The sequence below is a fragment of the Mandrillus leucophaeus genome, unplaced genomic scaffold (assembly GCF_000951045.1).
Source record: "Mandrillus leucophaeus isolate KB7577 unplaced genomic scaffold, Mleu.le_1.0 Scaffold437, whole genome shotgun sequence".
NCBI classification, from domain to species: domain Eukaryota; kingdom Metazoa; phylum Chordata; class Mammalia; order Primates; family Cercopithecidae; genus Mandrillus; species Mandrillus leucophaeus.
This window is the reverse complement of record NW_012104665.1, coordinates 994,168-1,016,432: the sequence shown is the minus strand read 5'-3', so window position 1 is coordinate 1,016,432 and position 22,265 is coordinate 994,168. Positions and strand designations below refer to the sequence as shown.

The following is a 22,265-nucleotide window of genomic DNA, read 5'->3' as shown; positions in this document are numbered from 1 at the left end:
AGTTTGAGAAAATAAATGAAGATAAAAATAATATAAATATATGCACGAGGAAACATGAATATGGAATGTGGAAATATGCATATGGAAAACTCATATCAAGAAAATCTCACTATCATCAATGCTAAAGCAATTATATAGAAAAGTTAAGCATAAGCTTTCAGTTACACAGTTCTCACTTCCTGATAGAAAACCTGTCAGTTCATCAGGTAACTGACATTTTTTTTTTTTCCAACTCTGGGGTTTGAGAGAAGTTATCATAATGGTGCTTTTGTTTGAAGGATGCCATGAATAATATTTTTAATTTTCACTGATTATCTGATGGATTCTTGTATAAGTCACTGTGGAAAACTATGGACATAAAGTTAGCAGTGGTTTTAGGGACTTTTTTTTTTTTTTTTAAGCAGCAGCAGCAAATTCAAAAGAAATCACTGTGGAAGCTTAATACCTAAAGCAGGTAACAAAAGAATTATTGGGTTTCCTGGCTGTTTTTTTGGTCTCCTCTTTCCCTCCATATGCTTGTACTTCTGAGACATCTTTTTAGAATCTCCAGGCCATTCTGAGCTCAGTTTAAAAACTACTGTGATAAAATATAAAAGGGATGCTGTATAGAAGATCAGTGTGATATAATCCTGACTTGTAACTTTCCATAAATCTACCTAAAACAGAAATTATAATATCTTGTGAAGTTTACTTTAAATCAATGGTCCCTAACGCAGAGGTGCTCATTAGAACCAACCTCAGAATATTGTTAATTATGCTATGTCTGGACCCACCTAAACTTATGGAATCATAATTGATTAAAGCAAATTCTTTGGAAATTTATACTTTTGCAACCTGGAAATCTGTAGTTTCAGAACACCCATAGATAATTCTGATCTTTATCCTTGTTAAAGAACCCTTGCTTAGAACAGAAATACTTAAAGTGAGATGTGTACTGACACTGGAACCAGTCTGCAATTGTATCAATATAAAGATTGAGAGTTAGCTTTTAGAGACTGTTATTGCGATTTGACATTGCTACACAATACAGACAATAGAGCTGTGTAATAGGCAGACTCACCTCATTGAGCCAAGGCATAGCTAACTCATTTCTAACTCTAATTAAGTGAGCATAAGAATTACTTGGATCGGTAGTTGTGTGGGAACTTCTAGTGCAGTCGCTTGCATTTTCGTCTCCACCTAATGTTCTGATTTTGTAGTTTTATAAAGAGTCAATGGATATTTGGTTTTAAAAAAAGTACTTTTGGTGATTTGAATGTGGGTGATAGAAATACCACACTTCAAAAAAACTGTATATTTACTTCCATGTATATATCACATATGACTAATGCTTAGAAAATGCTAAGTAAATGGTTTCTATTGTTAATAAAAGAGAATATGAAAGTGTTCTAAGGCTAAAGGGGATATAGATGATATTCAGGTAACACTATGTAGATTAAGGAAATACAAGATGTTAGCGAATTGTAAAAACAAGTATCACTGTGCAAAAGAAAAATGAATTCTAAGTGTGATTTGATGCATATTCAATCATATAATCACTGATTTGAAAAAATTGATCCTCAAGGTATATGCTTTGATGTATGTATATATGTACGTATGTATGTATATATGTATATCTCATTCATATATGTATATGTGTATATATGTATATATATGTATATATCAAAACATATACACATACATGCACACACATATATAAATGTATATTTATATATAATATATATAAATATATATTAAAATAAATAAATAAAAACATATATATATATTACATATGTATCTATAAATGCTAAATGTTAATTTATATAGTCATATCCTGAGAGTCTGATTTAAGAGATTCAGATGGATGACCTCACAGTTAATATAAATTCAATGGAGTTTCTATTCTCAGGGCCAAGCTATTAGAAGACCGAATGATAATCAAGATACTTCGTGTTTTATTTACTGATGTATCCCCAAGGCTTATTACAATTCTTGGCAGTTAAGTAGCTACTCAATAAATATTTGTTTAATGAATGAACCGTCATTGTAGGTATTATATTCTATATAACTTGAACAAAATTTAAGGCAGTAAATTGGATTTTCTCGTTCATTGTGTATATATTATCTGTAGAATTACATTAGGTTATAAATAGAATAAACTATCCAACAGTGGCTTACAAATTTTTTTTTTTTTTTTTCAAGACAGAAGTTTGAGGGTAGACGTCTGGTGGCTTGGGTTCTGTGAAGACAGAAGTCTGTGTTTTTCTTGGCCTTACTCTCTTGCTCATTGTGTTATGGTTGCAAGAATGCTAATGCATCTGCCAGTATTACAACCAATTCAGAATAAGAAAAAGGGAAAGAGAAGCACCAATAGCCATGTCAGCAGCATTATTCCTTTAGTTTAAACAACAAAACTTTCCCAGAAATTGGCAAGCAGATTGCTGTCCATATCTCATTGCCAGACCTATGTAACAAGGCTACCAGATTCAAGGGAGGCTAAGATAATAGCAACATGGTTAACACTGTTTGCTAAGACTCCTCTGATCCATCGTCTGATATGAAGCATAACACTGATATTATGATAACTAAGGAAAGGAAAAGGATATGAGTAATTAATAGGCATAAAACAATGTCTGCCACAATATCACAGAAAAATGAAAGTACTTTTATTTTACATTATTTCCTTTGTTTTGTATTTTCTTTGTAACCTTTGAGAAGGGACAAATGGCCAACTACTGCAGTCATTTTGTGACCAAAAATCGATTATAGGTACTAGGTCACCTAGACAAAAGTGATTAATACTACAACAATTTTATACACTGTTAAGATATATAAACCATTGTATTTTAACAGACTAATTTTAAAATATTTTCCTGCTATCATGAATGTTAGTAGTTATTTTGAGATGGATAATTAGTTCTGGGTACGAAAATGTTTGTGATCAGCCATCTAAAATCATTTGGCAGAGTATTTGTACTTTGTTAGTATTTTTGTCTGTATTACTTTATATTTTGACTATTTTTTAAATGATAAAACATTAACCAAATATTTAAAAAATTTAGATAAAAATCATTATGTAGGGTTTGCATTAATATTAAATTTTGACTAAATTGCAAGACTGACATGCAATAATGACAAGTTGTCAGCAAAAATTTGGGTCACTTCTCATTTTATATTAGGACTACTGGGTCATCTAGTTGTCTGCTTATTTTTGGTACATGCCATCACTTTAAAATATAGTCTATGAGTTTGTGCGACTTTCTGTCTCCTGTAATCCTCATTTATCCTCCCCTGAAGTCTGGAAAGCTAATGATTATATAGGTTGTTTTGAAGTTTGGTATAATTTGCTTAATCATTAGAGGTAATTAAGGACTAAGGTAAGGATCCCTTCAAAACAAAGAATCAGCTTTGCTTACATTTTTAAATTCAATTTTAATATAGTAGTTTTTAGTGTACCTTTGTCTTTTTAGGACAAATTCATATCATATTTTGCCCCCATTAACATGCTTAAAGCAAAGTGAATAATAAAATAAAAAAAATAAGAAAAGAGGGTTCATTATTACTTTATTGCTTTCTCATTTCCTTTCTGAAATCTTGTAACTTACTTTTGAAAATTTGATACTAAAATGTGATTTTTCCAGGAAAATCGAATGTCTATTCTGTTTAGATTGATATGCCTGAAGATTTTCATCTGATATATAATAAAATAGAGCATTATGATGATGCTGGCTTCTGTAACATACGATTTTCAGTCATTGATCTCATAAAATTCATTGATATGTAGGATTAAGTGGTTCAAAAGAGCGAACCTTTGTATTTCACAAGTCACACATTGGGGCGGGTATGATATATATACAAGAGAAAGAGCTTTGGAGTTAGATATACTTGGATTTAGATTTCAGCTATGTGCTTATTAGTTCTGGGACCTTGGGCTCTTGCCCTATTAGTGTTTTTCAACTTCCATTTCCTCATCTATAAAATGGGGAAAATAATATACTAAAAGATAATTGTTAGGATTAAGTGATATAATGTACATTAAGTATAGAAATATATAATTTTAGCTTCAGTCGTTTCAGTCACTGATGTTACAGACATGAGGATTGAGGCCCTCAAAGTAAAATTATTTCCTCAAGTCACACAGTAGCAGAACCAGAACCATAGAACTAATGAGTATTCTCTATGCAATGAAGCATTCACAATGAACTGTGAATGTGCACATTTATGTCAAGTAGTGAGGACAATGTTTTGTTTTTGAAGGAAACAGCCTAGTATTTTCTATATACATAGTAGGGTGGAATTAAGCTGCTTTATGTGAAGTAGTCTGTGATGTAAAGATTTTCAGGCTTCATGTATCATCTAATGTTGACTTTTCTTTTTAGAATAAAAACAATATGTAAGATTATACGTGTTTGGTTACCATACCTGACAAGGTAGCCACCAAAAACCATATAGTGTTGCTCTTTTCATGCAACATTGTTCTGTGAATATAGCAGACTGTTCGTTAGTCCTAATTTAGCTGTCAGTAGACTACTGTATTAGGTCTGCCTTAACACTTCGTACAGACAACCAGTGGATACTATCTCTGAATTCTTTTCTGCCATCTCCCTGGGTTTACACTTTTTTAGGCTATTAACAATTCAAAACACTTCGTATACATTTCAGATTGATTTTTCCTTCCATCATAGTAATATGCTTTATGGTATGATTATTCTACTGCTTAATTTTTGAAGAGCAATGTCTATAACTTCTTTGTGGTGATGAAAAATACTTTGGGGTAAAATAAAGAAAGATGAAAATATTTTGATATAAAAAATTAAAGACATTATTTGCAGCAAGTAAGCATAATATTAAGATTTAAAAGGACAATAAGAATCATCTCTTTTAGGAATCATTTCAAAGATAATGTGAAAATTTAAGTGACTAGTTTTTAAAGGGCACTAGAATTCTATGAATGCAATTTTTGGAAGTATTAACATGATGGAAGGAGAATAGACACTGGAACGGAGACATAGGTTTGCCTTCAAGCTCTGCCACTTACAAGTTGTATCAGTTAGTATGTCTTCCTCTTCAAATAACAGCAAATAACTTCCCCATTGGATTAAGCAACAAAATTGATTTTTCCCACATAAAAGCAATTCCTGAGAGAGGCAAGTTTCAAGTTTAGATGGATTAACAACTCTATGATATAATTTGGAACCAGATACTTCCCATCCCTTCACTCTGCCAAACTTAATCTGTAAGCTTTGCTCCCCTGCTGATTCTACTTATTTTCTCTAGATGACTGTATCAGTTCCAGGAAATACATCCATACCCAGCATTATCCGAGGCAGTCAGGAGTTTTCTTTACTAATATTTTCTACCAAAATTCCCTTCCTTTGCAGATCTCCTTCACAGACCATTGGAGAGAACTGAATCAATAAGTGGGACCACATAATTGGAATTGAAATAAGTTCATTTTTGCTGAGATGGGCAAATAGAGAGACGAACAAGCTTGAATAAAACTGGAGAGGACTTACGTTAAAATAATAAAAGAATATTACAAGATTGAAGTAAGAGAGGGGCATGATTATATTGGTGGTTTGTAAAGATCTTTCTGGAAGCAGTATTTTGAAGACATTGTTAAGGATCATACCTTTTTCTGCAGAGAAAACAGTTAGGAGATTTTTCAAGTGAAAAATTATGGCAAGGATTTAACTGGACTGGACTGGCTATACTGTGGAATGAAACAGAGAAGGCGATTTAGAGGGTTATCATTGGCTGTGTTAGAATCAGTAGGATTTGGTCAGTGATTCAATGTGAGGCTAAAGGTGAGGAAAGGTTGACTCAGATATCTGGAGAGAACAACTAGTTTTTTTTGTTTTTTTTTTTTTGTTTTTTTTTTTGAGACGGAGTCTCGCTCTGTCGCACAGGCTGAAGTGCAGTGGCGCAGTCTCGGCTCACTGCAAGCTCCACCTCCCGGGTTCTTGCCATTCTCCTGTCTCAGCCTCCCGAGGAGCTCGGACTACAGGAGCCCGCCACCACGATCGGCTAATTTATTATTATTATTATTTAGTTTTAGTAGAGACGGGGTTTCACCGTGCTAACCAGGGTGGTCTCAATCTCCTGACCTGTTGATCCGCCCACCTCGGCTTCCCAAAGTGCTGGGATTACAGGCGTGAGCCACTGCTCCTGGCCAGTACAACTAGTTATATGGCATTACACTCATTGAACTAGGGAACATAGGAACACAATTTTTATTTTTACTTCTGTATAGAGAAGATACTTTGTTCATTTAGGGACAGGCTGAATTTGGGGACGATTATATACCATAAATGTGTTAAGAACCAGCAGTCAGTTTTACAAATTTATAGAAATTTTAGGAGAGAGAGATGGACAAAATAAATGGATTTGTGTGATCATTAACATTTAGGTTGTAACTCAGAAGTTCATGAGCTCCTCTGAAAGAGTCCTTACATTGGGGCATATGCCAACATCTCCTTTAAAACCAACCATACGGCAAACAGAAAGTAAACATACATATGAGCGCTTCTCTATCCTTAATAGGCTGATTCAATATGCATGGACTGGCACCAAGACTTAGTTCTTTTAAAAATCTCCTTTTAAATTTTGATGTTAAGTTTTAATCAAGAATTATTGGTGTAGTGTGAGAAGTGAAGGAAATCTACAAAAATGAGGCATTGATAAAAATCGAAGTTTGAAGGGATGGTACAGTAAGAATAGCTTATAAAGGAAAGAGGAAGAAGTAGCTAGAGAGGTAGAAGAAAACCACAGAAATCTGTAGTCACTGAAGATGAAAAGTGAGATTGTTTATCTATCATGGTCATGACCAAATGCTGCCAAAAGATAAGGCATATTAGGAGCTTAGAGCTACACAATTATCACTAGTGAATTTAGTAACAGAAATTTTGGTAGAATAATGGGGGTTGAAGTCAGATTGTAATGGATTAGGTAAGGAATGAGGAAGATGTGAGGAACTAATAGATAGGGGTGTTGATAATTCATTCAATAATCTGAGTTATGAAAAGGACAGAAATAGGACATTCACTGGATGGGAATGTGAGGTTTACTTTTGAATATATTTTAATGAAAATTTTTAGAAAATGCTTTGTGGTTAATATACAAAAGGCCTACTTACCTAAATATAGGTTTGTCAGGTAATGTTCATGGCTCATTTGAGGTCACGGTTTACTTAGAATGAAATCAGTCTCTGGTTGTGCAGTTTTTCTAGAGCTATGTTTAGCTGCCATGGTTCATGTACAAACAAGGTAGAATCATTCTTGATTAGAGTCTTTGGATGTCTAGGGAAATAGGTGGTTGCAATGCAGTGATCTAACGTTTAGGTCTTAACTGGGGGACTGACTTGGCTGCAGGAAACAACAAGCAGTGCTCATGGTCCGTTACTAAGGTCTCAGTTACTGCTTTATGTATAAATTACCTAGTAGAGCATCTGACATAGAGTAAGCATTCCACAAGTGATTTCCGCACATTTCTTCTTCTTTTTTCTAAAAAAGATTGTGCATATGGGTTGCTCAGAATTGTAAAATAAATACTCTTCTATTCATTGTCTGAAAATACAGTTGGTTGTGGCTTCCTGCCTTTGAGTCAAGGGATGCCAGAAATCTACATAACACTTCTAAACCTATAACATAATTTTTCCCAAATTTACAAATCTAGTTTACCAATGGGAAACACATGTCCTCTTTCTCTGCACTCATTTTGTAAACTGTTCTTTGTTCCCTGCAGCAGTTGTCAAATTATAAAATTTAGCCTGAAAGTGAGAAATCACATCTGTGCTGGATGGGACCATGGAGAGAGGCTGGACAGCTGTATATCTGGGATTTGTTCTCACAGATTAGTTAAATGTGTATTGTAATTGAATCCAGTAGCTTTTCTGATATTGTTAAATGGAAGTCAATAAGCAAGCATCCATCAGAAGTCTCTAGTATGCAATGCCACTTTGATTCAATGCCTTTAGAGAGTGAAGGCCATCTCATCTGCTGCTAACCCAAATTATTCTCTTTTCATACTGTAGCGGAGGTTTAACTGACATTATAACTGTATTTGTTAATGTGAAGATAATGGCAAAAACAGAAACAATATAAGTAAGAATAAGCCTTCTAATTGTCTATTTTCATGTCATCAAGGATCACATATTCTCTTAAGGCTTTGCCCACTGATGGTGTATGGTGGGATCAAATGTCGTTGATCTATCTTTTGACTCTTCAAGGTCTGAAAACACTTTCATTCCAATGTGTCTGTTTCCTGGAGAATCTAATGCATTTTCCTGCTCATAGTGACTTAAGTTGGCAAGATGTTAAGGAGAAAGTAGTGGAGTCAAAGTGATATAGAACAAGTTAGAATATTTGAAAGTTACAATCATTGAAGAACATATTTGTATTATTAGCCTAAGCTAAACTTTAATTGTTAGAATGTGTGAAGTTGAGGATTTAGAAATCTTCTTATGCATATTCCATTTTATTTATTTGCTCTTTGCTTGAATAAATAAATATAATGAATCCCAACAAATATAATGAGTTAGCAATCTACTTTTTCTGAAAGTGAATTTTCTAAAAGCTTTTCTCTTTTCAAGAAAGCATTGAAATTGTTAATGTATAGCAATACAATTAAAGCGTACTAAAGACTATTTTGAATTAGTTTCTTTCATAATCTGTTATTTGGCTGGGCATTCAGTTAAGTGACTTTTCCTTATTAAAAAGTTCCTGTGTTAGTATTTTTCCCCCATACATTAATGTTAGGAATTTGCAATGTAGTACATATTCATTGACCCCTTTAAAGTTATTTCTCCTGAATAATCAGCCTTCTTAATTACTGATTAAAATACCAATACCTACCAATATGTCCATCTTAATCATAATTATACAATGGCTGAGGGAAAAATCATCTTGAAATCTGTCTCTCAGTTGAATGGTATGATTCTAGTTTAAAATACAAATAATAGAATGAAAACATTTTTCATAAAATTTCTGATATCTAATTAATATCTTCTAGAGTAACTGTGGCATCAAACATTTCCTCTAATTATATTCATTAGTGGGTTCTCCCGGACAAGTTTTAATTAAGTTGTACAATAAAGATCAATACTTGTGAATTCATTGCAATTTACAACAAGCATATATACTGTTCAGAACAATTTAATTACTGTAATTATAGCACAGAAGATATTTAGTGACTATGCTCTATTACTGCCAAGCCCTCTTTTTAATAAATTTGGTAATGAAATTGGGAAATTAACTTCTGAAAATTCACATTTATATAAACCCTATATCTAAACTTCTGTTTTTTATATAGCTATATTTTGATTTTTTATTTTACTAGTAGGGAAAATGGAGGCATTAATTACAGTAATGGCAAAGTGCCTTTTCATGCATATAGTCATAAATACTGAGAAATTATGAAAGTGTATATAATAACACATTTAATAATTATATTGGTTATGTGAAAAATAATTTAGTGGTGTTATATAGTCAGATATTCTATTTTTATTTTTATAAATAAGACTAAAATTATTTTATTACTCTAATTTTCTTAAGTAGAAATATTATTTTGGTTCAAACAGAAGGTCCCCAAATATGCTAACTTCTGTTAAATTTCTACTTTCACAATTATTTATCTGGTACATCGATAGATGAACAGATCATTCTACTGATGTACCATATAAAGAATTGTGAAAGTAGAAAATTTCTAGTGGCATCAATAGGTATGTAATAGGGTTTCTCAACTTTAGTACTAGTGAAATTTTGACCAGATAATTCTTTCCTGGGGAGGCTGACGGTACATTGCAGGATGCTTCACCGCATACCTGACTTCTTCCCATTAAATGCCAGAAGCAAATATTCATCCACTAATGAACTCAGAAAATAGATAAATGGACCCAAATGTCTCCAGACATTATTATATCTCCATGTTGAGAACCACTGGTGTACGTTGATGAGCCTCACCTTCCTGATCTTCCCACTGACCACATTATTCATTCATAAGATAAACAGCTATTCAGCTTTTCTGAACTGAGACTAGATTCATAGGCATCAGTCAAACATGGTGTTCTTAGAAGAGAATTTTGTTCATACAATTTTTTGAAGATAGGAATTGAGTGCTCATAGAATATTGAGTAATAATGCCTAACTCAGATTTAGGAAAGGGAAGATCAGAATAGTGTCCTGAAGAAGGAATTCCTGAAATATGTTTTGAAGGATGAAGGAAACATTAGCAACTCAGAAGATAAAAGAAAGATATGTATTTTAAAATTTACACAAAAATTTTAGTTATTTTCTCTAAGAATCAAATCCCAATTTATCCTCCATTACATAAACAAAATTATAATATAATAATATGCAAATGATTGCTAAAAATGCCTAATTTTACTCTCTTTTTCTCAATTTCCATTTTAGTAATGGAGTGTGTAATTACCTTTTCAGGATTGTGAATTTTATGAAATCATTTGTTTCCAGACGGACATCAATTTTAGACAGTAGTGGGAAGATACATACATGTATTTCTTGTGGATTTCCTAGTCTATATACAAAGAAAATTATTTGACCACTTAACTGTAAGATTATAGAGATTCCTAATGTAGTTATTCTCATATATTCTGCAGTATATTCCAACATTGAGAACTCTTAATAAATTGTATTAACAGCCAAGTTAGTATTTTAAGGTAATTTGTTTACTTCAACACATACATATTTTCCAGAAAGAAAAAAAAAGTAAAAATGGTAATTTAGTTTAAACCTAATTCAAGTGCGGCTAACTGAATCTTGAAAAGCTATCTGAAATTCTGTTGATAATAATGAATATTTCATATTAGTAACAGGTCTACAAGGAACGCTGTGTTTCTCACGGTAGGCTGGTTATGAATTCCTGGAATTCCTATGCACATCAGTTTGCCGCCAAAGGATTGAGTTCAATTTGTTTGCCATCATGGTAGCACCCTTAGTTTGCTGATTTGCTCTACTTTATCTCATCTACAGATATGCTGCTGCTCAATATGAAAGATGAATCAAATGAATCATTAAGATGAATAAACATAACAATTTAGGTTCTGAAACCCCTTGGTATTTAGTCATGTCTAGACACAGCCCTAGTGTCCCAGAAAAAACTAAAATGAGGGCAAGGACATTTAAGTTGAATGTAGCCTTATTCCCATGGAAGCCAGAAAGGACAACAATAGAGCAAAAGGAAGAGTATGGATCTATCTGAAAAATTAGATGTAGTGAGGGGCAGGATTTGCAAGGTCAGTGGGTATTAGAGCAGTTTTTGTTTGTTTGATTTTTAAAGAATGGTTTTTCAATTAGGTCACCATTCTTTTAAGAAATTAATAATTCCACAAATTAATTATTATTCATTAAAACCAGTATGATTTAAGTAGGTTAAAAGTGATATAAACATTATATTGTATGCATTTTTTACTAGTTAATGAGCTCAGAAAATAGATGAATAAAGTATATTTAGCAACAACATATATGTGTATGTATAGGTAATTTTTAGTATATTTGTTTTTCTACAGATTTTAAGCTATTGATTTATTTTAATGTTACTAATATTATCATATGCTTTCAATGTGGTTTATAAAATATGTATGTTCCCAAACGTGCTTTTGTCTCATTAATTTTTGCTACTGTGAAATAAATGATGCACAATAATAGTTAAATGTACATAAATTTCTCTAAGATATAGAAAATTTCCTCAGTCATAATAATTTTATATTATCTTAAAAAGTATAAGAACACATCCCAGCCTATCAACTGTTATTTCTTTAATACTCCAGGCTTACACTTACACATAGAATCATCCTTTTAGAACTGGTGGCATTTCAAGATACTGGCTTTTGAATATAGCTTAAGGAAGCCACGATACCTCTACATAGGAATAACTCAGGTGTTTCCCTTTCAGGTTCATATTCCAGGCTCATTCAAAGTTGTTCTGTTGCACAGCGGGCCAGGTAGAGCCATGTGGGACAAGTATAATAGGTTGGAGAAATGATGATCTGTGATCCAGGGCTAAAGTATTTTGAGCAGACAGTACCCGATAAGCTACTTTGATTTCTCAGAGTCAGTATATAACACCATATGTATGATGTGTATGAGTGTGTATGTGTGTGTATGGGTGTGTATGTGTGTGTGTGTGTCTGTGTGTGTACATACTCATAAATGGCTTCCTTTTGTAGTGATGGTACTCAAACTTCCATCCTGGAGTTTCTCAATATCTTAATATTCCCATATATAATGTATCTGACAATTCTACATGAAACACTCTTTTTAGACTATGGTCATATCTAAGAAGAAGGTATCTCTGGGAATGCAATGGATTCTTAAGTACAGCAACTATCTCAAGAACTGCAACAATTTCCTTGTCTTGGTTAAGGGTGTGTAGATTTATTTCTTAATTAAACTTGCAATTTGGATTACAGATTTCTGTTAATATCACAAAAAATGTTACAAGCTTGGGAATAGTTTATTGCTGTTTAATGTAAATTATTTGTTAATTGCTTCATAACAGCTTCCCAGAAGAAAATAAAATACATTTAGCTACAATTTTATGGCTGCAGTTTAATCCCAAAACCTAGAGCTTTTTACAAGGCAGCATGAACTTTTCATTTTTGTGGGTTTACTTTTGTTCTTTTTTTTTTTCCTCACGAGTTTTTTTTTTTTTTTAATTTATTATTGTTTTGCAAGAAAATAAAATAGGGTAATGATTTGCTTTCAGATGATTTTGCTGTGATTGTTCTTCAAATGTTTATTTAAAATCATTTGCTCTCTTGCATCAATATATTTTCTTTAAATTATACCTATTGTATTCATCATAATGAACACTTAATTTCAGTTACGTAAACAACATGCAATTTTAATAACACTATTAAGATAGAGATACAATATTCATGATAATATACATTTCACTGAGTTTTGTATTCTTTTCTTTTCAGTGAATTTATTGGATTCACGCACTGTCATGGGGGACCTGGGATGGATTGCTTTTCCAAAAAATGGGGTAAGTTTTATGAAAGTTTTTCTAAAACTTAAGCTATGCGCATAAGCATCTTGATACTTGCAACACAGGAATGAATATGTACTGGATGTATATGTTGTTGAGATAGGAGGTGCCATGTGTGTGTTGGATGGGGTGGTGGGACTTCAAATAACTCTAACCAAAAAAAGGGACACTAGGGAAGGGCTTTCAGTGACTAAAGAGTAAATATATTATTTCCTCTCTGAGTATTGTTCCACAAAGAAATGTGAAGTTTCCTTCAGCATTTAGGAAAAGTTCACATGAAAACAACAAAGAAACTTTCAGAATTAGTTTATATTAAATATAAAAGTATTTGATTTGCTACTAATTTGCTATCATCCTGGCATATTGCATAGGAAATAAAATTTAACTGGTCTATGATCAGTGTGATTCAAAGCTGGGACCAATTTAATTTTGACTTCATTTACAGAATAAGGGAATAAAAATAGTATAAGAAATTCCTTTAAATTCCATTGAGATAAAAAAAATCCAAGAAACTGTTATAATATCATGTACATATGCAACTGCAATTCATCTAGAAAATATCAAAGGTTTATTTTAGAGTAATCTAATATTATAACAAATTTTGTCATAATAACCTAAAGAGCCAAAATTTTCATTTTCAAATTAACGAGTAAACCAGGTGTGTGAATCAGTCCTTTACTAAGAAAGTTATTATGGAAATCGTACGTTGTATTAATTATTCTAATCCATAATAATTTGTATATTAACATCCTCATCTCAGTGGGCTTTTATGTTTTTCATCAATTTTGTATTTCTCTTTAGTTGTGAAAAGTTACAGATGTATTTAAAGCCATAATATTAAAAAGGAATGCTAGTAGATTTTTAAGATATTGGAACATAAAGGTAAGGCAAAATAACAAAAAACAAACAAAAACATTGCATAACGCAAGTAGAGCCAGGCTCAAGATAATAACGTGTATACTTTCGATGTGTTCCTCTTTTATCTTTCTTATACTCTTCCTTCTTCCCTTCCTTTTTTTTCCTGAACCACCACACACTCTTTCTTTCATCTGTCATGACTCCGTACAGATAAATGTCTGCCTAACGTCTGTCTATGAGAACCTATACAGACATTTTGTATTCTCCCTTTTTTTTATGTACCAAAAATAATCTATTGAATAAATATTTTAATTTTTTTTTCTTTCTGAGAGTATGGTTGATGTGTTGTGTTGAAATTAGTTTTTTAGAATCCAGAGAAAATATATGAGATATTTTCTTTGAATTTAGTTTTGTGTTTTTCTCCTGTTTCCACTCAGAAGTTATTAAAATAGAGCTTTGAAAGAGTGTATCTGTGAGAGTGTAAGTATGGTGTTGTAGTTGCTGTTGCAACTATACATTTGAGGAAATTTACTCAATTTTATATATGATTTCTATACGAAGCACAATTAATAGCTTTATAAAAACATAATCCTTCTGTGTTGGGAATTGGATCTTTTAAATTATTCTAACAACTTCATGCTGTCTTTTTTTTCTATTATTATTGTTCATATAGTGGTATATTTGTTCTGTTTTTTAAATAATGAGCATCCTTTTCAAAATTCTTGTTATTATGTTGAGTAACGTTTCCTTTGACATAGTGTACCAAATGTTAATATTGAAGATAGGGAAGTTAACTTAGAGGGGCTTAATGAATGTATATTTGTTTGAGTGTGAGAGATGTATGTGGGATTCAGGCGTTATGTTTTGTGTTACATCACTCAAATGCAAAATGAAGGAAAAGATGTATTATATTTAAGGAAAATGAATGTTCATGGTATATACAATGATAGTAAAAATATATACACTTTTAAAATATTTTTAGTTAGCTGTGCCATTTGTGATTAGATAAGCAACATAATCGTAGGTGAAATATAGATAATCAGAATGATGTCCATAAAAATTGTGGAATAATGACCACCAAATTATTTTTTCAATAATTGCCACAAGAAAACTGGGAAAAATATGTTCGAGTCATTTTTATTGGAACTCTGGTATTCAGACATCATCTTGGAGCAATATGGGACACTTTTATTTAAGAAAAATGACTGAGTCTTTTAAAATAGCAAAGTTTGTGGCATTTTACTTGCTCCATGTCCTTCCTGCCTCTCTAGCTCTGAGGTAGTCTTGAAAAGCCAAAATTCAGCCATCATGGTGAAAACCAGTAGACTAGTAAGAACTGAAAGGGAGTAGGAGATTCTTCCCAGTCTCAGTTTCAGAGAATTGTCTTTATTTAATATGTTTGAGAATTCCGTGGAAGACCGCATTGTAAGACACTCTTGATTTCACCTGACTTAGAGCTGTTGAAGTCCAAAAGCTTTTTCTCAGCTGGGCATTTGTCAAAAAGACAGGCAATTGTCTGATTTTTCTTCTGTGTGAGGGGCTACCTAAAATTTGGGACAAACAATAGGCTTGTCAACCAGAAAACTTAGGGAAAGCTGGAAATTGAGATGTCCACACTGATTTTCAAATGCCTCAATGACTTATTTGGAATTTATAAGGCCATGCACATGTGTAGGGCTTTGTACATGCCCAGGGACGTATGTATGCTCAGGAAAGACCTGAGAAAGACCTAAGGTTTTACTTGCTCACAAGCAGGAAGAGAAGGTTAAGGTAGGTCTTTAATTGCTTAGCTGAATATTGAAGGAATGTCCCAACATGCACACACAGACCCTCCCCAAAGTTGAAACACTTTCTGGTTTGAGATTAACAAAATATTCTGTCTAAGCAATACCTGCTATGTAAGCTAATAGAGCAATGACTTCAATGGCTACACATGGCCATTGAAAAATAGAGTGTACAGAATTATTTCAGAAAAGTCATTAAAGAAACAAACATTAACACTCCCTGGAGAGTGAGGGAGAATCTAATTTTCAGAGTTGTCACATTACTTTATTTAATATGCCAGATTTCCAATAACAAAATACTATGAGAAATGCAAAGAAACAAGAAAGTATTGCTGGTAAAAAGAACAAAAGCAGTTATTAGAATTTATACTGAATATGCCCAGCTGTTAAAATACGTTGAAAGAAGTAAAGGAAAATATGTGTCAAGAACTAAAAGAAAGTATAAAGTAATGTATAATTGAATTCAAAATATCAATAAAGAGATAGAACCTCTTATAAATGAAAAATAAATTGCAGTTGAAAAGTATAAAATTGAATGAAGAATTTGCAATAGGGGCAGATTTGAGCAGAGAGAATACAGAATAAGCCGACTTGAAGATAGGACAACTGAGATAATCCAATCTGAGGAACAGAAAGAAAAATTAATGAACAGAAATAAACAGAAACTTAGACATTAGTGGGAAGAACACAGATATAATGGGAGTCTCAGAAGCAGAGAGGCCAAATGGGTCAGAACAAATATTTGAAGAATTAATGGACATAAAGTTCCCAAATTTGATGAGGAAACATTAATGCACACATTCAGGAAACTCAACAAACTGAAGTAGGATAAAGTTAAACACATTCACAACTAGACACATCATAGTTAAACTATCAAAAGCCAAAGAGAGAAACTTTCAAAAGTAGCTAGAGTCAAACATCTCACCTTGTATAAGCGATCCTCAGTACTTTGCACAGCTATTTCTTACTAGAAATCATGGGGTCCAGAAGGCAAAGCGATGACCTCTTCAAAATGCAAGAAGAGAAAGACTGTGGAGCTAGAATTCGATATCCAGGAAAACTGCCTTTTGAAAATGAAGAAGAAACTAACACATTCTCAAATAAGCAAAATATGTGCAACGATAAATGATCAAAATAAATATTTTTATCACTAGAAACATATTTTTAGAAATAGGTTTTACACATATGCAACCCACATATTTTTTTCAGAGAAAACTGCATCTTTATTTTCCTTTTATTCTCCCTACTTCATTTTCTTAGAGAAACATATAAACTGATTATTTGATTTCCCTCAAAATGCATTTTAAGTAACAACAGTTAATTTTAGAATTGTTTGTTTATGGTATTGTTTTATAATTTGAGGTCATGTTTTAATAAAAACCACACAGTAATGCTGTTTGCATTTATGCTTTCATGGATATGGCTTAAAACCATTTTATTTCAAATTCAAGTGTGATTTGCATATTAACATTGTTTTAAAGAAATCAAGTATAGTTTGAATCAGTAAGTGGCCTTAAATATTTGTTGTATACAATATCTTACACCAGAGTCTGTGATTTATATAAAACTTGGGTAAGACAAGGGTCTCTGTCCTTGAGTAAGGCTCATATAACTTAACCCTATTGCTCCATTCATTCAGGAAATATTTACCTGAATATTTTTGTGTGTGTGAGATGGAGTTTCGTTCTTGTTTCCCAGGCTGGAATGCAATGGCACGATCTCAGCTCACCACAACCTCCGCCTCCTGGGTTAAAGCAATTCTCCTGCCTCAGTCTTCTGAGTAGTTGGGATTACAGGCATGTGCCACTACACCTGGTTAATTTTGTATTTTATTAGTAGAGACAGGGTTTTTCCATGGTGGTCAGGCTGGTCCCCAACTCCTGACTTCAAGTGATCCACCAGCCTCAGTCTCCCAAAGTGCTAGGATTACAGGCATGAGCCACGGCACCCGGCCTACCTGAATATTTACATGTATCATGTAAGTTATGAATTCTGTTCTAGAGATTGTTTGGTTTTTCTCTTATGCTACCAGAAAACTTACTTGGTTTTGTATTATTTACGTAGAGTGTCTTCCTCTAAATAGAATTCCTGAATTAAAGTGAACCAATTGTACTCAGATTTTTATCCCCAGTTGTGGAGATATTGCCTGGCATATTGCCTAATACAGATGATATATTTAATAAATATATATTAAATTGAATTGGTCCTTTGAGAATTCAAAACTCCTTATAAACATTAAAAAAAGCAACTGTATGAATATTCAATTAAAAGTACTACACTTTCTTCACTTTTTTCAGAATATTCTTCTGAACTTTAGGCCTTAAGAATGGATACGTTTATTTCTTATACTGGTAAAAATGTCACCTCAAATCTGAGCTTCAGAATTTTGCAAGAATTTAAGGGAAACACTAATATTCATTCCTCATAGTCAGACATTTGTGCCATACATTTGTTAAAAACAATCACTGCACCTGTAATACTTTTCTGTATTTGTCCTCTTTATTACATTGTAACCTCATAGACTTACCATAGTTATTTCATATTTGCCACTTTACAGTGTTTCTAAAACTTGATTTAATTTCTGGCTTGTAATAGAACTTCAATAAATATTTATTGGAAGGATGACTTATTTTTTATTTATAAAATGGGGCATACATTACTTATAGTTTTCTGATGAACATGAAATAAGTAAAACCTAGCAAAGAACTTGACACAGTGTTGGCAGTCATAAACATCCTTTCCTTGACCTTCTATTGCATTTCTATTTTAATACTAAGAGATCCACCACTCCATAAGTTTTTTTGTTTGTTTTAGCATATATGTGTGTGTGTATATATATATGCAAAGCTCATATATGTATATATATGAGTTCATTTTTAACACATGAGAATTGAAGATTTCTTATAAAATCTGAATTTCAAGTTTCTGTTAATTGGATATTTCAGAAAGCCAGAGCCAGGAGCCTTTTATAGCTTGAATACTCCAAAGCTGAGTAAAACTGCCATGTAGAAGAGTATGTAAATTCTCCTGTTTGACTTATTTACTACCTGACCCTCCTCATTCATTTAAGTTACCAATCTGTGACAACGACAGCAATGAATAGTCATTTCTCTAATATTGCAGAAGCATCCACATTTTTTTTTGTTTGTTTGTTTCTGGAGGGACCTAACTTAAAAACAAACAAACAAACAAACAAAAAACTTCTCTATACATGCTGGCATGGTTTCTTTTTAGTCTTTGAGTACCTCCCCTTAATTAGGAAACGCCATTTGAATTTTGGCATCTGCATGTATTTCTCAACTGTTACATGTGTGATAGACAGTATTTATTTGTGTGTGTTTGTGTGTGTGTATTTGTGTGCCTGTTGTTCTGCCTCATGGTAGTAACTTTAACTCTCCTCTTTTTTCTTCTGGACATATCTAGCAGTACTATGTAATTTGCTGCATTTATTCATTCAACAAATATTTCTTGCGTTTCTAGTATATTTCCTTCAGTCTTCTAGGCACTGAGGCTATAGCAGTGAAGTAAAACACCCCAAATTCTTCACATCCTGGAGCTTAAGGGAGCGTTATGGTTCTGAGAATGAGTAATCAAGGAGAACAAGGCAGTAGATAATGCATTTTCTTGTCTTGTTCTTTCTTTTTATAGATGTGCAGAAGTGTCAGAGAGAGACGATGGTATTTGATCAAGGTCACTCAAGTAGTTTGCGACACACCTGGGAAGAGCACGTATTCTGTATTTGGCACATGCAGTGTCATATCGCTCTATCTTGCCATGAAAAAATACACTTTCAGTACATAAATATACATCAACATTTAGTACTAATAATGACAATGCACAAAGGAACACTTAATACTCTGTTTGTAGATGGAAAAAAAAAATGACGTTTAGTATGGGTGAGTTTTCCAAGGCTATGCAGTTACTTGGAGACTGAGTTCATTTCAATCTCAGGTCATCTAGCACCCTGATTATTTAAAACCAGAGATGAGCTACTCTAGGTTTTCAGAGTCATGACCAGGTTCTGGCGGGTACCCAGACTTTTAGTTTATACATACAAGAGTCCATGCTGAAGAGGGAATTCACCTCAAAGAGAATTTCAATTTTCTAATCAAATTGCTTGGTGGAATAATAGTAAACCCAATAGAGTCTGTAAAATAAGTATCTCCTCACTTAAAGCTTTCCTCCTTCTTTATCTTTCTGCCCTTAAACTATCAATCTCATTATTCATAGCTTCACTAGCCTATATGTACACAAGCTAAAAGTGCATTTTGTTTTTGCTTCCTTCTAATTACATTAGAGTTGTTTCAGTCACTGTCTGGAAAATTTTATATTGATTAACTTATACAGTCTAAGCCTGTATGTGAACATAATCATTCCCTGGAAATTCTTATCAAGTGTTTTCAAGGCTTATTCTTGTGAGAATAAAATTAATGGTTTAGTGTTTGCTTAGAACAGTTTGTGATTTCATGTCTTAGAAATTCCACTATTACTCTTTTTTTCCATAAGCTGTTGTTATGTATGATCACAAGATACACCTGCCTCCTTTGCTTTGGTGGAACCAGCCTTCTCCCCACTGAGTTGTCTGCGCTTCCTCTAGCACACAATGGGGAAACTGCTGCATTCCCCTGAGCATCACCGCTCAATTGTATTGCTAATTCTGCTTGGATTTTTGCTTTATTTTCTTCCTCCAGTCAAATAAAGAATACAAACATCATTTAAATTTTTTTTTTCTAATGCTGATCTTAAGAACTTTTGGGATCATTCATAATCATTTTTTCATTTGAAGATTTCAAATTATTGACTTAAGTGGTATTTGTACTAAAATGGAGACAAAGTAAGTTGCTGTGTGCCTGGAGGAGAAAGAAAAAATAACCCTACATTGTAGATATTTCAAAACAGGAGTTTATGGCTTTTCTTGTTTTATTATTGCTTTGTTCTATTATTTCTTTGAGACTGAGAACCTTTGTGCTTACTTTTGAAGCTGGAAATAACTCAGGTTTTTACTCAAAATGGGCTGTGAATACATTGTTAGTGTTTTATGTGTTTTCTCCTGAATCAAGAAAAACTGAAACTGGAATTTCCATTCTGGTACTCAGATTTTGACAACAGTGTGAATGTGTGTGTGTGTGTGTGTGTGTGTGTGTGTGTGTGTTTTGTGTATGATTCCTTGTCCCTCAAATTAAAGGCAAGAATGAGGAGAAGTATTTGAACTCTGCTAATCTCATATTTTGTTGAGGATCACAGTGAGTTTTGCCAGAATCTTATTTTGGTTTTTCTTCCTACTGAAAGAAAGGAAAAATAATGACTAGCACAGAAGCCCACACTGAGCATGAAGGGGCTAATAAAGATTAAAGTAATGCTGAAGTGGGTAAAAAAAAGAGCACATTAGTGGATATAGAAAAGCTCTTTATTTGAACAGTGATAGAAAAGAATTCTAAAGGGAATGGATATTATAATATATAATGCAAATGCCAATATAATGAAGAACAAGCCTGATCCAAAGTAGCTTTGTATTCAATGTTTTTAGAAAAATAAAAAGCATACCCTATCCGTAAAATAATTAAGATAAATAATTTATGAAACTCAAGATAGTTATTAAGCACACACTGAAGTATAGAAGACAAAATATTTTGCATTTAGATTTCTCACATGGAAACTTAGCAATTATGAATAAAGTTCTTTAAAATGTCCATCTCTGCTTCTGATATAAGACAAATGTTGTATTTAGTCTTTGATATATGCAAACACTTAAAATGAACTGATAATAGTCATAGCATATTCCTGCATAGTATGATTGAGAGATACATGCATTATTTGTTCATTAGGTTCCTTAGGTATCACTGTGTTCACCCTAGTTATATATTTAAAATCAATATAAATTAATGCCAATATTTTCTTCTTTAGAAGTTCTCAAAACACTTTTCCTAATTAATAGAGAAACTCATAAATTGGAATATGACCTTTATCCACAATATCGTCTTATTAATCTCTTTTTAACCCAATGGCAATTGGCTAGCTAAATGTCCTACCCTTCAGATTTGACTTGAGTATTACTTCCTCAAGAAAGCATGACATCCAGACAGACTCTATTCTTCCTCGTTAGCAGTTCATGCGGTGAAATCCATCTCTTCTCCCCTCCATCCAAACCACTATCTGATGTTTTTACTCCAGATTACAATGTGTACAGCTATGTTATCTACACTTATCACTTTGTCTAGCTTTGCCTCCAACTGTTTATTATTCTGATTTTTTCTTCTTCAGATTGCTTTTTTCACTTGTTTGTAAAACAGGCAGGGAGCAAAAGAGTGTCAGGACATTTATAGAGTCATATACGAGTTATCGTTACCTACTTCTGTGACATGAGGTACCTGTTAACAGACTTGTACCAAATGCCTATTTCCCAGTATAATTTCCACAATCTCATATTGAGTCCAAATATTTTCCTTTTACCCATTATGTATAGAGGGATATATAGATATCTAAGTCGTTCTCTGCCAAATGATATAGCTCATGCAAAACCCAGGCCTAAAGGTATTTTTCTTTTGGAAAAAAAAAATGATATTTGTACCAGTTTCCGTATGTGAGTATAATGATTTTTTGTTTTGTTTTTTACTTCCATCTTCCAATTTATTAATG

At 32.8% G+C, this 22,265-nt stretch overlaps 1 protein-coding gene across 4 annotated transcripts in view; it reads left to right on the top strand.

Moving 5' to 3' along the window:
- Window positions 1-22,265, top strand: part of EPHA5 (EPH receptor A5) — a 378,406-nt gene that overhangs the window by 20,809 nt on the left and 335,332 nt on the right. For all 4 annotated transcript variants that reach the window (XM_011993927.1, XM_011993925.1, XM_011993926.1 and 1 more), the window contains exon 2: window positions 12,920-12,984. In XM_011993927.1, the coding sequence (XP_011849317.1) occupies window positions 12,920-12,984 (65 nt within the window). The remainder of the gene's footprint in view (window positions 1-12,919; window positions 12,985-22,265) is intronic.